The sequence below is a fragment of the Xiphias gladius genome, chromosome 15 (assembly GCF_016859285.1).
Source record: "Xiphias gladius isolate SHS-SW01 ecotype Sanya breed wild chromosome 15, ASM1685928v1, whole genome shotgun sequence".
Classification (NCBI taxonomy): domain Eukaryota; kingdom Metazoa; phylum Chordata; class Actinopteri; order Istiophoriformes; family Xiphiidae; genus Xiphias; species Xiphias gladius.
In genome coordinates, this window is record NC_053414.1 from 33,306,037 (window position 1) to 33,323,025 (window position 16,989).

At 39.2% G+C, this 16,989-nt stretch overlaps 1 protein-coding gene across 1 annotated transcript in view; it reads left to right on the forward strand.

Moving 5' to 3' along the window:
• The first annotated feature begins 1,869 nt into the window (after window positions 1-1,869).
• LOC120800362 (glycine receptor subunit beta-like) overlaps window positions 1,870-16,989 on the forward strand; it is a 30,071-nt gene continuing 14,951 nt past the window's right edge. Inside the window, exons 1-6 of the mRNA XM_040146429.1 lie at window positions 1,870-1,994; window positions 3,021-3,127; window positions 7,214-7,281; window positions 7,559-7,785; window positions 8,680-8,762; window positions 10,863-11,000. Of these exons, the coding sequence (XP_040002363.1) occupies window positions 1,870-1,994; window positions 3,021-3,127; window positions 7,214-7,281; window positions 7,559-7,785; window positions 8,680-8,762; window positions 10,863-11,000 (748 nt within the window). The remainder of the gene's footprint in view (window positions 1,995-3,020; window positions 3,128-7,213; window positions 7,282-7,558; window positions 7,786-8,679; window positions 8,763-10,862; window positions 11,001-16,989) is intronic.

A 16,989-nucleotide genomic window follows, 5' to 3' on the forward strand; every position in this document is an offset into this window, starting at 1 on the left:
CACAAGTAGGAGGGCAATGGCAAAAAGGAAAAAAATTCAAAACCAAGATATTATAAGTCATATAATGATTTAGCTCCAAGTTATTATATAAGTCAAATAATATTTTGGAGTTGATCCAGTCAGATGTTTCATCAATTAATCAACAACCATTTAAATAACTGATCAGTTAAGTCCTTTGTTTCCCCCTACTCTTTGCTTTCTCAGATGCAAACATTTGCTGCTTTTCTCTGTTTTGTATTGTTGTAAATAAACAAGCAAATTACAGAACTGATCTTGGGCTCTGGGAAACTGCGATGGGCACTTTGAAGTATTCACTGACAATTCAGTGCCCAAACAATAAATCAATTTATCAATATAGTAACTGGAAGATGAATGGTCAATCATCGTAACTGCAGCCCCATAAAATATATGCATGTATGTACAGTTATATATGCGTACATAGACACACAGGACGGATCCTGATTTTAAAGTGGCCAGTCAGAGATGGTTTAAGATCAAAACTATGAGCACTGATGTATAGATATACTACAAATGTTCCAAACACATTTGCACCTTTGTTTTTAGTGTTTTTATTGAGTCAATGTGACGCATACAAATGTTTTGATTCATTACTTGCAGCTGGAGGTTAAATGCAGTTTTGACCGATGTGCTTTTGTAATTTTCATACTTGCATGACAGTGTAGATAGACTGGAAAAACTGTTGTAAACTTGTAAATCACATCACAGAAACTTGAATCTTGACTTCAATTTGCCCTCTAAAGATTAGAGACTTGACTCGGATGCGGTCCAAAAGACTTGAGACTTGACTTGGACTTGGTTCAAAAGTTTAAAAGAGCTACTAACGCCTGTTACTAAGACTGATCTTTTGGTAAGTTTAAGCTGTGGTATGTGGAGCCTGTGGCTTTTCAGGATGCATTACTTATGGCCCATTAAGTGCAAACAAAACGATGCACTCCAATGCTAATGATATTCGGCCTCTACAGAAGTATAGTGTGCTATCCAGAGAAGGAGGGAGTCTCCTGCAGATTATCCAGGTTTGAGAATAAAAAACGTTTAGGGGGGGTCTTGAAAACTCAATATACATTAGCATATCTAATGCAGCAATGAATAATATGTAAGAAATACCAAATTAAAATCCAAAAGCTGTCATCAATATTTTTTAAGTAAACAGTAAATACACTTTAATCTCTGGTCTGAGGTGATACTGGAAATCAGGCTGCCTTTCCTCTACGAGCACTATACTGTCCTCTAGTACTCTCCTTCTAACACACACTTTAAATTAAAAAATTAAATATGTTACTACAGTATGCAACTTTCTTTGCTCTGAGCAGTTGCCAGACAAGCAGCGGACACTCAGGGGAAGTCACTGCACCTAGCCAGAACACAGCCTAACACATAACATCTCGTAAAATGACAAATTGTCATTTATACATGTGTTTGTATACATTAAACAAATGTAACATATAACATGTTAATCACTATGCGTGAGAGATTCTGGTAGGTATATTTTGTTACTCCTGGCTATTTCCCAATTTCCAGTCTCTGTGCTATGCTAAGTAACTGCTGGCTGTCCCAGACACTGAAATAAACTCACACATGTAAACTCCAAAAACGAAAGATAAGGAGTACCCTGTACAAACATTGGGGATCAGTAATTGGCCATTAGGTAAGCACATTCACAGACCATCGACATTTCTGTCTGGCTGATGATTGGTTGACTGAACATGCTATTGCCCATAATGGCGGTCTCAAAAGTCACCAAATCTAGTGAGAAAATCGCTAACGTGGCAATGTCATGAAGGTTATTATTGAATTTTGTGTTACAGGTAGCATGTGTTAAGGCCAGTATTTCACTTTGTTTTAGGCACCATGGCTGTTGGATTGAGGCTGGTGATCTTCCTGCTGTTGCTCCTGTGTTGTTTGCAACTTACCTCAACCAAAGAAGGAAAATCCACAAAGAAGGGGAAAAAAGGCAAGCAAGTTGTCTGTCCATCGTAAGTAAATATACTGTATTCTCCAAATACATCCTTTCTCATTACGTTGCCATTACTATCAACATCATCTTCACAGTTATCATCATTCCGTTACACCACATTATCCATATTTAATTTTATACATGTTCTTTTTGTGGAATGATGACAATACTTTCAAAACTGAAATCAAGACAAGGCAAAAACATTTTATTTGTATAAGATATTAAAATGTATATTTATGTATGTATATGTCTTATACTGTATATATGTGTGTGGGCATGTGTGTGTGTGTGTGTGTGTGTATGTTCATGCACCAGCATGCACCTGTTGGCGAGGCAACATGGCAGGTGTATTTGATTTGGAACACTTCCAGGTTGTGCATGAAATCAGCAGCTTCTTCTCTGCTGCAGCTGCATTAGTGTCACTCTTTTGTTCTGTTTCTACAGTGTATCCAGTAGTTTACAGTTTCCTCATTGTGCAAAATGCAATCTTTCACAACAGCAAAGTTATGTGCATGGTTAATATCTTCCCACTAGTACAGGTGTGGCGGATCATTTCGTATGATGATGACAAGCCTATCTCGGTGGGAGTCCAACCAACTAGGGGCCTCCCAAGACAAAAAGAACAACATTTAAACTCATGTCTCGTGCGGCCCCTGGCGGCCCCTGACTTCAGCTTCGTCTCCCAGTATCGTAACCCATAGCTACCCAGTATTTACAAAAATACTAAGAGTATAGTTTATTTCTTCTTTTCCTCTAAAATACACACTTGTTACTCTCTTGTTCCCCATAGTCTTGTTTTCTTCCACTGTACCTACATTTAAGTGGAAAAAACCTCTAAGTATTTTATTGGTACCGTATTCATACAATAAAGTTACAGTGTAAATTGCAGGCTGTATTTTTAAAGTGTAACCGACTCACATTGTCTGGTTTATATTGTTGAAAAGGTCTCAGGCAATAGGTCAGGAATATATTATATATATTTCCACTGTTTTAGGCTTGGATTTTAATTCTTTTCACATGTTTCCATTAATATCATATTTAACAGCCAGTTGTCCCCAGAAGATTTGGCCCAAGTTCCAGCTAACTCCACATCCAACATCTTGAACCGTCTGATGGTCAGTTATGACCCAAGAATAAGGCCTAACTTTCAAGGTAATGCTGCAACCTGTACTGGTAAGTGATGTCAAGCATTTTCTTTCTGAATGACAGTGGCCACACAGGACCAACTAGTACCCTTATGTATTCTCATTCAGAATCAGAATGTTTTTTCCATCAAAGGATGGGTTCCCAGTTTTGTACGTCTGGTCTTATAAAACAGACTTGAAAAAAGTAAAACAAAAAACACAAACAACCAAAAAAACTTAAGCTTAACCTCTAAAGTTGCAGCAGACAACTTTTATAAAAAATCAATTTGGGTAAAATTTGTTCAACACATTGTTCAACACAGCTGTTAGATAACTAACAGCTGGGAACTAAGGTAAAATGGGTTGTGGGAGGAGAACGGCTATAGTTTCGTCAGCTATTTCCTACATGGACAATATGTCCATACACACACACACACACACATATACACACACACACATATATATATTGGGATCGCTACATCTATCACTACTGCCTTCTTCTGTTGTTTGTCGATCAACACGATGTCCGGTTGGTTAGCCATCACCAGTTTGTCAGTCTGGATCTGGAAGTCCCACAGGATCTTGGCTTGGTCATTCTCAACCATTTTAGGAGGTGTCTTCCATTGTGACCTTGGGACCTCCAACCATACTCAGTGCAGATGTTCCTGTACACTATGCCAGCCACTTGGTTGTGGCGTTCCATGTACGCTGTTCCTGGCTGCATCTTACACCCCGCTACTATGTGCTGAACTGTCTCAGGAGCATCTTTGCACAGCCTGCACCTGGGGTCCTGTCTGGTGTGGTAGATCCCCGCCTATATTGATCTTGTACTGAGTGCCTGTTCTTGTGCTGCCATGATTAGTGCTTCTGTGCTGTCCTTCAGTCCAGCCTTTTCCAGCCACTGGTAGGATCTGTCGGTGGTACATGCCATGTAGGGGCTTGTCCCTCCATGATGGTTCCTCCTCCTCCTCCTCTGCATCATCGGGTTTCTGCTGCCTGAGGTATTCACTTAGCAGTTCATCTTTGGGGGCCATCTTCTTGATGTATTCCTGGATGTTGGTTGTTTCATCCTGGACAGTGGCTCTGATGCTCACCAGTCCTCGGCCTCCCTTGTTCCGCTTAGTGTACAGTCTCAGGGTGCTGGACTTGGGGTGAAACCCTCCATGCATTGTGAGGAGCTTTCTTGTCTTGATATCAGTGGCCTCCATCTCCTTCTTTGGCCAGCTTATTATACCAGCGGGGGATCTGATGACTGGCAGGGTGTACGTGTTGATGGCCCCTTATCTTGTTCTTCCTATTCAGCCGAGTGGGAAGATGATCAGAACGGAGGGGGTTGAACTACCAGAAGGCAGCATTGCAGATGTTCAGGACAGCTACAAATACCTTGGGATCCCGCAGGCAAATGGGAACCTTGAGGAGGCCGCAAGGAAGTCAGCCACAGCCAAATAACTACACAGAGTAAGGCAGGTCCTGAAAAAGTCGGCTGAATATATATATATATATATACACACAAACACACACACACACACATATATATATATATATATATATATATATATATATATATATATACAGTGTACAGTTATATAAAGTTTTTCAACAATAAAATCAATCTGACACAATACACAGAAAATACAACTGCATCAAACAACAGAAAGGAAGACAGGGGTCATATCCAGAACTCCCAGGAATAGTGCTAAGCTGCCACTCCACAGCATTATCAGCAAAGTTCACACAGAATAAAATTAAAATGCAACAACAGAGTTCATTGGTAATACAATTAGGTCTTATCAAGGAATATCAAAAACGGCTTCCATATCTTCAAAAAAATTTAGCCATCTCCTGAAGAAAGGGGATTAATGGAGACGTCCAATTCAGTAATATGAATTTCTTAGTTTCAACCAATCCTACCATGATAGCCTGCTTTTGATGAGTGGGAAGAATCCTTGTCCTGTCCGAGCCACCAAATATCACCATTGGGAATATTGGGAAATACAGTCTGGTTTAATGTCTATTGATTTTTTTTCTTTCTGTGTGAGTGTGTGTGTGTGTGTGTGTGTGTGTGTGTGTGTGTGTGTGTGTGTGTGTGTGTGTGTGTGTGTGTGTGTGGATGGGGGGGGGTTGCCTTAATTTGACAGATATCAGTGGAGATGCACATAGGAAACATGGGGGAGAGAGAGACGCTATGTAACATGCAACAATGGTCCCCAGCTGGACGATGTAGTTATGTGGCATAGCTCATCTGACAATGAAGCACCCAATTCCTCAACCCAGGCCTCCCTGAGGTGACTGGCATTTGCTGGTACCACAAAAGAAATGACAAAGCTGGAAAAGAAATGTTTAGAGTTTGGGTGTAAAAAAACTAAATCATAAAAATTACAGTTCTTTGGTTTGATTGGGAAATCTCGGTTACACTCCCATATGAAATGCGTGTATGGGTGAAAATGTGATTGAGGAAGGTGATATTTGGTTTGCAACTGAATCAACGAGGCAGATTTATAATGTGTATTATGTAAAGATTTCCAATACAGCAAAGCCCCCCTCTCTCCGGTCCAGGAACCATCAGCAATGGTTTAAATAAATGATTGTATGTCACAGGGGTGTGTAGTGAGATGTTAGGCAGTCTAAAGAATTTTTTAATTAGATTTAAAATCTCCAGCCATTTTCTGAGAATTATGGTTTGCACTCATGAATCCAGGCTTTTCAGGAATAACACTTCCATTTATAAAAACACCTGTGAACACAAACAAAAAAGTAAAAAGAGGCTTTAAAGATACACAAAGACTACATTTATTTAATGTGTAAAAAGTGACACAGTGAAAAAATGTTAATAAAAGTGAATGTTTTGGTCAAAAAACCATCATCAGCACAATTTACAGACTATCTAATTCTAGACACATAAATAGGTGTATCAACAAAGACCAATCAGGAAGAGAGAAGCGAAGAGCATCCAAGAATAAAAAACTAACAACAGTGTTAATTGCTAAAAGGACATTAAGCTGTTACAAGAAATAAATTAAGGATATTTGCTCATTGAGACTTTTTGGATGAAGCATTCTCATGTTAAGGATCCATTTGCATTCTGATCTCAGTAGTTTTTGATCAGTATCACCATGTCTTTGTGGTTTAGTAATCTGTTGGAGAGCATAAAATGGCAATGTCACTGATGGTTCTTTGACCGAAACATTTGCTTTTATTCATATATTTTCACTGTGTCACTTTTTACAAATAAAAAATGTACTCTTTTTTTCTCTCATCTCTGAAGCCTAAAGCCTCTAAAGCTTCTTTTACTTTTTTGTAAATGTGTGGGCAGTTTTTCTATGAATGGAAAAAAGACATCTCAGTCAGCAGTGTGGATCTTGAATTTAGACAAATGACCTGAAAAGAGTTTTGACACAAAAACATTTTTTTTTTTGTTGTTTTTTTGTTTTTTTATTTGATCATCAATACAAGCAGTACTATCCAACCCATCAAACTGTCAGGATGCATCCCACATTCTTCCACTAATGGCCCATCAGTGTGACCCTCACAGGTAGAGGGGATGCCCGGCCCCGACACTTCAAGTTACTTAGTCCATTAAACCTCTGTTAAGTCCCCTCCTGCTGACTGTGGTCACCTATACTGTGTTTTAATACAACTGAATTCACAATTTGGTTGATCTATTTTTTTTTCTGTTTCTCTTGTCAGACAACAGAGGGAGTAAGAAATCGATAGAAAAACAATTAGCCACAATTCATACTACCTGTTGAAATAGAGTGAGAGAATTCACAACCACTGGTACTGCTTTCAGATTCTTCACTGCATACAGATAGTAGTATATTGATGAGGAAGCGCCTTTGGGACTCCTGGTGGCAGAAAAGAAAACGACATGTTGGACTGTAATAGGCTGTGACCTAAACCTAGGGGAAAAGTGGGAAACTTTTCAGTGCTACCACAGTATGTACATCCTTTCAGTACATTAATGTGGAATTTCCTTATGGAAAAGGTGTTACTCCCCAGATATACAGTAGCTCATCAGCATCTGATCAGACAATATATGTTCCTGTTTCACCTAGAATAGAATAGTTGAGTGTCATATTGCTTTAAGTTTGTCATATGTTTGTGTGCGTTTCAGGTATCCCAGTTGAGTCAAAGGTGAACATCTTCATTAATAGCTTTGGGTCAATCCAGGAGACCACTATGGTGAAACATACACACAAATACACACTTAATGTTATTTTTTATTTTCTTTAGTTTCAAGTTCAGAATTTCTGTCTATGGTGCAGCTACTGCTAGATAACACTAAGGATGGTTCAACCCTTTCACACTGGTCAAAACATAACATATAAATATTAATATTAGTAATATTAGCAGCATAGTAATAGCACTAGCCATAGAAAGAGTGGGAGTAGCAGCAATACAATAAGCAGAAGCAGCAATAGCTCTGTAAGAATTATTAATACAATGTCTCTCTCTACAGGACTACAGAGTAAATATATTTCTTCGTCAGAGATGGAATGACCCTCGTCTACGACTTCCTACTGACTTTAAGAGTGAAGCACTAACTGTTGACCCCAAAATGTTCCAGTGTTTGTGGAAACCAGACCTTTTCTTTGCCAATGAAAAAAATGCAAACTTCCATGATGTCACACAGGACAACATTCTGCTCTTCATCTTTAGGAACGGAGATGTCTTGATTAGTATGAGGTACTCCCACACAATTATTCAGATGTTTTTTTTCCTCCATTTTCCAATGTTTTCAACACTTTTTTTAATCAATATTCAGGAACCATGACCTACGCATTTCCATTATAAACAGAAAGCACTCCCAGCAACAGAACTGCTGCTGAGCAGTGTGTTGAACAGCTGCTTGCAGTGATTCTGACAACCATGGGTATACATACTTTGATGAACATGCCTTCCATGTCAATGTCAATTTGTCAGTGGGTCCACCACTTTGGTCCAGAATGAAATATCTAACTATTGGATTGATTAATTTTGACATATACATTCTCTTAACTTTTTCATCTAGGCCATCATCAAGTCAAAATTTCAAATTGTTCAAGACTTTGGTTTATGACCAAATGCATCAGCCTCAGCTGTAATTCGTGTTAAGTGAACGTTAGCATGCTTACACGCTAATCTGAGATGGTGAACATGGTAAACATTTTACCTGCTAAAAATCAGCATATAAGCATTGTCATTGTGAGAATGTTAGCATGCTGACATTAGCATCTAGCTCACAGCACCTATGTACAGCCTCAGAAAGCTGCTTACTTTAGCTGCTAAACATTTAGATTTTATGGTAAATTATTTAAATAATACAAATATATACATATAAAATGATAATAATAATAATAATAAGTAATACTTTTCACAGAATTATATTTTGATTTATCTTTGGGCCCTTCTGAGGGCCTGGACAGCCCTGGCGGGTTCCCTTTGGAAGACAGTGTAAAGAGAGATGATTTAAATCAAAGTAATGAAGTGATAAGTTTAAAATTCAATAAGAATTACCCTGTAAGAAGCACTGTTTTGTTCTTTCTCCTGATTAACCTTGTACATGTGTGTGTGTGTGTGTGCGTGTGTGTGTGCATTTAGGTTGTCGGTGACGCTGTCTTGTCCCTTGGATCTTACACTCTTCCCAATGGACACACAGCTGTGTAAGATGCAGCTGGAGAGCTGTGAGTACACACACACACACACACACACACACACACACACACACACACACACACACACACACACACACACACACAGGATAAGGATAAGCAGATTTGATCACTTTAGAGCCAAGCAAAAACTGAAATCTGGCTGATGTTAGTGAAGTTTGCTTTCCTATGAGACAGAATAGGTAGCAACTTTTCACATTCATCCTCCAATTAAAAACCTGCACTTTAATGTTTCTCTGCTACTGGGATCTGACCTCATGAACAGTGCATTCATCTGAAAAATAGGACAGTTTGCATTCTTTCCATACAATTGAGTGATAGTCTAATTTACGAATGATATTTAATTAAAGTACAAAGGTAAACATTTTAGAATAATAGTACCAAATATACAGTAGACTGCTGATCTGTGTGAGTTTATAGCTGCATTATTCTCAGCCCACTCTGGATTAAAAATAATTAAAGACCCCCTCCAGAAATGTTTTGAATAATAATTTGTGTCTGATGTGTTTTTTCCACAAAAAAAGTTCAATTACCAGGTTAGAAATTCTTAAAATTCAATCAACTCTTTCTCCCTCATTGAATAATCCAGAATTTCAAAGTTTAACTAGTGGACACAAAATGTCTCCTACTATACTGAGATGTCCATTCTCAGTGTATGTGATATGGAGGCTTCAAGTTTCCATGTCACACTTGTGTAAGTTGCATACTGGACCAGGATTGGCTTCCAAAGTAGTTGTGATGTCACAAATCCTGCTCGTATGCACACGCCTTAAACTTAAACTAGCACGACTTGGGCTTCGCAAACATGAGGACTTGCGACATGACTTGTGGCTCTACTTACTTGAGACTCGAATGTCTGAAGACTCAACCCCCCCTGAACATAATAACTTAAACAAAATGAGTCAACTTAACTACAGAAAACAAACTTAAAGTAAGTTTATATTTAATTAATTCAGCCAACAGCTACTTCATTATACCGATAAGAGCTGTTAAGCTTGACCTAAAGTAATGCTTATTTTTTCACTATTAAAGTTATTTCAAGTTTGTCACATTCAGGATCAGAACTGATCCTAGCCTTACTGTGACCAATCAGACCTATGTTAAGATCAATTCCAAAAGCAATGATTTGTAGAAACACTACAATCTTCCAAACAGACAGAAACTCATCATTGTCCTTTTTGCACAGTTGTACCTTTGTTTTGAACGTTTTTCATTCAGCTGTTTGACACATACAGGTGTATTTTTGAGGCCTAATAAATATGTTATACATTTATGCAGATAAACAAAACACATTTTTTTCCTCATAACACATTTGCAAAGACAATTGTTTTCAATATTTTAAATCCTGCATTGTTAACCTCTATGTTTGCTTGCTAGCAGTCTTAGTTGTCACTGCCTTTGTTTTTCACCAAGTGCCCATCAGTGAAAAAACGTGAAAAAAAAGTGGCAAAAGAATCATGTCATCCACGTTTGTGTACGCACACAAACATGTGGATGACATGATTCACATGCCATCCACGTTTTTGTACGCACACAAACATGTGGATGAGATGATTCACATGCCACATACCAGAAATGAAATGGTGACCCACTTGTAAAAACATTGTAAAAACAATGCTCCACAACTACAGGTCAGAAACAACACAGTGTACCTAAATGTTTCAGGCCGTAAAATCACCTCACTCTTCTCCAGAAGATAACACACCCTTGTGAAGCAATCCAAGCTTGAAATGTTTATTCTCAAAGAAAGACTAATACAAGCTATAATATTTGCATTCCAAATATCCACCATGAAATCATAATTTTGGAGGACCTCCATTAAGGTGCTCAGCTGAATTGGCATGCCCATTTACTATGCCTGCCTCATGGTAAATAGTGCAAGGGTGACAGTTTGAGTTGTTAAAGACAGAAAATCTTTTAAAAGGGCTGTCATCAGTATGCAGCAATGGGGGGGTGGGGGGGGCAAAATACAGAAAAGTAAAAAAAAAAAGGAATAATAAACATCTTAGCATATAATGTATAAATAATGTATCTAATAATGTGCACTACCTTATGCAGTTAAGCTGTTGATGCTGGACACAAAGATTATTAATTTTCTTTTTTATGTTTTAGTTGGCTATACCACCAGTGATCTTGTGTTCATGTGGCAGTCTGACCCAGTTCAGATGGATGAAATTGCTCTCCCTCAGTTCGACATCAAACAAGAGGACATAAAATATGGAAACTGCACAAAGTACTACCAAGGAACAGGTTAGTAATCATTAATTATACGATTATAACTAAAACATCAACACTGCCACACTCCTAAGTATTAAGGTAGCAAATAACCAAGTTACTACTACCACTACAAAACAAACAGTGAACTCTATTACTTCTTGAGCTGTTATACTATATTCTAAAAATATGCCCTTTTACTTGTTAATATGATAATTTACATTTCCCATACATAAATCTGATATTTTCTGAATGTTAGCCTTTGTTTCGTTGATACTATGGTATGGTATTAGATTAGCTTTTATGTTAGTAACATTATGCAAAATGTTACATACTAGCATTATGACAGAACTTTAAATGCAGTATTTAAGTTGCATGCAAATGTCTCACCCCTTGGGATTACAGTGCTGCATTTGAAAATGTATATATATATATATATATATATATATATATATATATATATATATATATTTTAATATATATGGCTTTGATTATTTGAAATGACATTATACTCAAATAGGTCATCAGCATGTTTTTTAATTTCACCATTCAGATTGCTGCTGGCTTGGTGGGTAGTAGAGAAGAGATATGTGGTTATTCTTTGTTGTACAGACTCCATCCTTTAATAGTTTAGCCTTTGGGTAATCCACCAAAGGCTCTACATCTATGCTGCACCTATTAATCACACAAGAGATGCCCTGTTCTATGAATTTAACCCAGTATCATTGAAGAAGGGAAACCCCGTTATTTGTGAATCAATAACTGAATTACCTTGAGTTAGCTTGATCTGACTGTTGATTTAATGTATATACACATACACACATCTGTACATACACACACTATTCAGCCACAATGTGACTGATTGGTCTTTTGAAGCTGGCTTAAAATTACCCAAAGTTTGTCGTGTGTCTGGTGATATTCTGTATATTTGTTATTACGAACAAATCCCATGAAAAGACCAAAGCCAACAATCCTACTAAAATAGAGCTCCATTGTTGTCCAAAAGCTATTAAAACAAGTGATTTAGCCACACCATTGCACTGGGTGAAAGGTTATTTCATTACCATGGACACAGACACTGGTTGATGACCTCTGATTCCTTCCCAGTCGATGCTGTGAGTGGTATTGATTTGGTGTTCACATCCGGGTTATGTTCTCCTTTTCTGGTGTTCATTCAGCATCTTGTCCAGGGTCCTTGCTGTTTCACTGATGTAGTATTCCTCACAGGTGGCACATGTGATGTTTTGATGATATCATACACCACTCCAGGCTTCCTCTCACAGGGAGTCATTTCTTAAGGGTGTACCATCAGAGATTTTAAGGTGTTGAATGGCTTCTGGTAAGTGATAACTCTTTAGGACTTGAAAGTAAAGACTATATCCCACTCGGTTATTTCTGGTGATCCCCATTGAGTTATTAGTGTCCATTATTGTTTCATAGTTGTGGCGGGAATTTCATCACTGATGAAGACCATGCAGTTCAAAACTGTAAAGAGCTAGTAAGCAGGCCTTGAGTTGAGATTATTTTTTTCACACATACATGTAGGGTCACCTCTATGGCACTGCAAGTTTCTGAAAGGAAGGTTCTGACTCATGTTTGTGCTTATGCACCAGAGAGTCCTCTCAGGGGAATTCAATACTCATGTAGGCAATGATGGAGAAACCTGGAGGGGGGTGATATGGAGGAAAAGCCTGCCTGATTTGAACCTGAGTGGTGCTTTTTTATTGGACTTCTGTGCTTGTCATGGTTTGGCCATAACAAACACCATGTTCGAACATAGGGTGGTTCATAAGTGTACCCAGTACCAGAACACCTTCTCATGCATCTTTGGGGACATGGAATGGAGGCTTTGAACATGGAACCAAGATGTGGTCAGAAGGTTGTAGGTGCCTGTCATGGCAGCAACCTGAGAACCTGCTAGTGGACACCAGCAGTGAGGGAGGGCATCAAGCTGATGAAGGAGTCGGTCATGGTTGGCCCGGGGGTACCAGAGGGCCAGATAGGCTGCAGCCACAGTTGTCGCAGATGCAAAAACCAAGGTGTCGGAGGAGTTTGGGGAAGTTATGGAAAAGGACTTTTGGTTGGCCTCAAAAAAGTTTTGGACAACCATTAGATGACTCAGGAATGGAAAGCAGGGCTTGGACCAGGCTGCGTTCAGCACAGGAGGAGAACTTCTAACTGACTATCGATGGTTGGTGGAAAGAACACTCTGAGGAACTCATGAACCTGACCAACACGTCCTGTGAAGAAGAGGCAGAGTTTGAAGCCTTTTGGGAAGATTCACTCATATCTCTGACAAAGGTCTCTGAGGTAGTCAAGAAGCTCCTCGGTGGCAAGGCGTCAGGTATGGATAAGATTTGCCGAAAGATGCTGAAGGCTCTGAACATTGTTGGGCTGTCTTGGCTGACACACCTCTTAAGTGTCGCCTGGAGGTTGGGAACCGTCCCCGTGGACTCGCAGACTGGGGTGGTGGTTGGACAGATATCAGAGAATAACACTGTTCAGCCTCCCCAGGAAAGCTTATGCCAGGGTGCTGGGAAGGAGGCTCCGACCGATTATCAAACCCCAGATTCAGGAGGAGCAATGCAATTTCAGAACTGGGTGTGGCAGAGCAGACCAACTCTTCGCTAGGTTACTGGAGGCGTGTTGGGAGTTTGCCCATCTACATGTGTCTACATGTGTTTTGTGGAATTGGAGAAGGCTTATGACTGTGTCCCTCAGGGGGTCTTTCGGGGGGCACTGTGGAAATATGGGGTACCAGGGCAATTATTATAAGCCATCCGGTCCTTATATAACCAAAGTGAGAGTTGTGTCCATGATCAGTGTGGAATCAGCAGTAATGTGGGCCTTGCACCGGACCATTGTGCTGAAGAGCGAGCTGAACTGGAAGGCAAAGCTTTCTACTTCCCAGTCGAGCTACGTTCCGACCCTCACCAATGGTGATTGGGTTGTGACTGAAAGAATGAGATCATGAATATAAACGGCAGAAATTAGTTTTCTCTGTAAGGTGGCTGGGCACATCATTATAGATAAGGTATGGAACTGAGGCACGTCCAACTGGAAGGAGACCCAGAACACACAAAGACTATATACTGTATTTTAACTGGCCTGGGAAGGCCTTGGGATCACCCAGGAGGAGCTATAAAATGTTGCCGGGGAGAGGGACGTCTGGAGTACCATGCTAGACCTGCTGCCACCATGACCTGTCTCTGGATAAGCGATAAAAAATTGATGGATGGATGGATGGATGGATGTTAACTTTCTATTTGTTTTGAGTCAAGAGTATTACTGGGTTCACAGTTCACTTCAGAGTTTCTTTTCCAGAGACCCGTTCATTCACAGATGTGCAGCGATATGACAGCGACCGCATCTGACTGTTTAACTAACTTGCCAACTTCACCTTTTTCCTTTTGGTAGACTCTGACAAAAGGTGCAATACCAAGCAAACTATTTTACATTTACCAGTTGTTACAATCCGGAGGAGCGAGGCTCCACTCATTTAAGGAAAGTCTGTTATTTTACAAAGAAAATGATTAAATCTTTCTCTTGAAATGAGTGTGGTATCTATTTTGTGTTGTGAGGAAGTCCGTGGTTCCTCAAAGAAATCCCCCACTGTATTTTAGGGGGGCACAAGTGGGTCGAGGTTTGTTGCTACAGGGGCACGGATCCCTGACATAGCTTAGTACGAATAAAACATGGAGAAGTTAAGTCATTAAATATTTGGACACAGATTAACGAATTGTTGGTTCTGTTTTTTTTCATGGGATACGAAAAAACATAATGCCAGCCTTATACTCAAACCCCAAACCTGCAAAAGTGCAAGCTAATTTACAGTTATTTGGCTGATGACCAAGTCTCGTTAAGGTGATCACCTTATAGGATTCGTTTTCAATGACGCCATTCCTTAAAGAAACCAATAGAGAAATATTAATTTAGTTATTTTAGACGAGAACATTTAAAAATACAAATAAATCATCAAGATCTGTTGATGTAATAAAGACTTAAATACCTTACCATGATAGGCTATATAATAAAATAAAATCAGTACACAAAACAACCAAGATAGTATAATCAAAAGCAATAAATTGTGTAACCAGAACAATCAAACCATGTCAGTTAGGCCATGTGTATGGTAATTATACACTTGAACTGGAACAATCAATTATTTTTACTTTGGTAAATTATGTGAGAAAGGTTGATTTGTGTGTGGTTACTCTTAGAACTTTGTTTTACAGTTATATTTTTGTGCTTCTAAAGTAGGGATGCAAATGAATAATCTTTTGGGAAACTGGACGTCTAATGTTTAAATTTAATCACTACTGACGACTTAATGTTTAAATTTAAATTCCACTGAGTATATAGCATTGAAATAAAAAATGAAATTCAAACCTTATCCTCCAGGATACCATGGATAAGTAATTAAGACTAAATGGAGCTGACCAGACGTACAGCCTATTTGAAACAAGAGCTCTGGTTAAAATGCTCTGAAATATCTACTTGACTTTACAATATGGGCATCAAGCGTGAAAAATAAGTGGGACGGCGAAACTCTAGATGTGGTGCTGCCACATCTAGAGTTTTCAGAAGCGCGTCTCACGCAGGCTGCATGGCAGCTTTAACCCGTTAACATGGGCGCCAAAATGAAAAGCAAGGCTTTCAGCAACCTTCACACACACGTGAGATAAGCAGTGTGGCGCAGGCTTTAGGTTAACAGCATTCTGCATCACACATCCCTAAGGAGTGTGAGGGGGTTCACAAATTATTACTGAGATAAAATATATCCTGGCAGGGATAGGTTTTCCATATACTCCACAAAAGCTGACCAAGCCATACCATTTTTTTCCTCATATCACATGTATTGTATCTCAATTTCTCTTGTGGCAACACTGACAAGACCTCTTATTCCAATGCTTGAATGAGGGATATTTGATTTCTGATTTCATGATCAGATATCTGAGGATAGATATCTAGATAAAATCTGATTTCTGGAGGAGAATCAGTCTCCAGACAGGCAATGAAGACTATGCTGTAGTCTGTCATGGCTTATGCTGTAGTCTGTCATGGCTGGTGGTAGGAGCTCAGGCATGGAGGATCCCAGTGCAGACACACACAAACACACACAAAGGCAGACTGGTGCAGTGAAGTTACTTTAATAGAACTAGTGATGAAGACCAGGCTTACATGTAGACAGCCAGACAGGCAGGAGGTAACAGCAGCTATCTTATCTCTTTGGCATGTGCTTGATCAGCTCTGTGAAGATAAATTTTTATCTTCTGTTCAGTGCAGTAGTTGCCGTTATTGTGTTGCTTTTAATCAGGTAGCTTTTAACTAGGTTGTTATTTATCTTCCTACCGTCCAGGGGTCCAATGATGTTCAATTCAATATTAAAAATTAACACTCCACAGAGGATCAGTTCAGCTTGGAAGCCACCATTTTTAAGAAGTGGAGAAGTGAATGTCACCATGCAGGGAGGGCATGCGCAGAAAGAACACAGCCAGAAAGTAATCAGGTTAAAATGGTTTACATGGTACAATTTTTCTTTTGATTGCTTTATGAAAAGGTTTAAACTACCACTCTGCAACTGATTAAAATTTTGGTTTGGGCCTGTTTATTCTGATAGAGGTGTTTATATGGAGCATTTTTATTCTTTTTGAGCTGTCAAACCAATTATAATAGGGATATTGGACTTAACATAAACATACCCATGTGGAACAACCTAGCAACTGACTGAGAAAAAAGGGCTGGTATAAATACAGGGGAGCAAATGAAGGAAATGAGGAACAGGTGTGTAGGTAGGCAGGTACTTTACTTTGAGTGCAGTGATTCTCTCCCCTGACAGAGGAACCCCCAAAGATTGCAATATAGGAACTGACTTCTATTGCCTTTCCCACATATGTGTGAAAAGATTTCCACCCAAAATCTGTTAATAGACTGGCATGACAGAAACATATGACCTAAAGTGGCTGAGCTGAGTTTGCACTTGGACATACAGGGTTCACACTGGAATAGATTTTGGCAAGCTTAA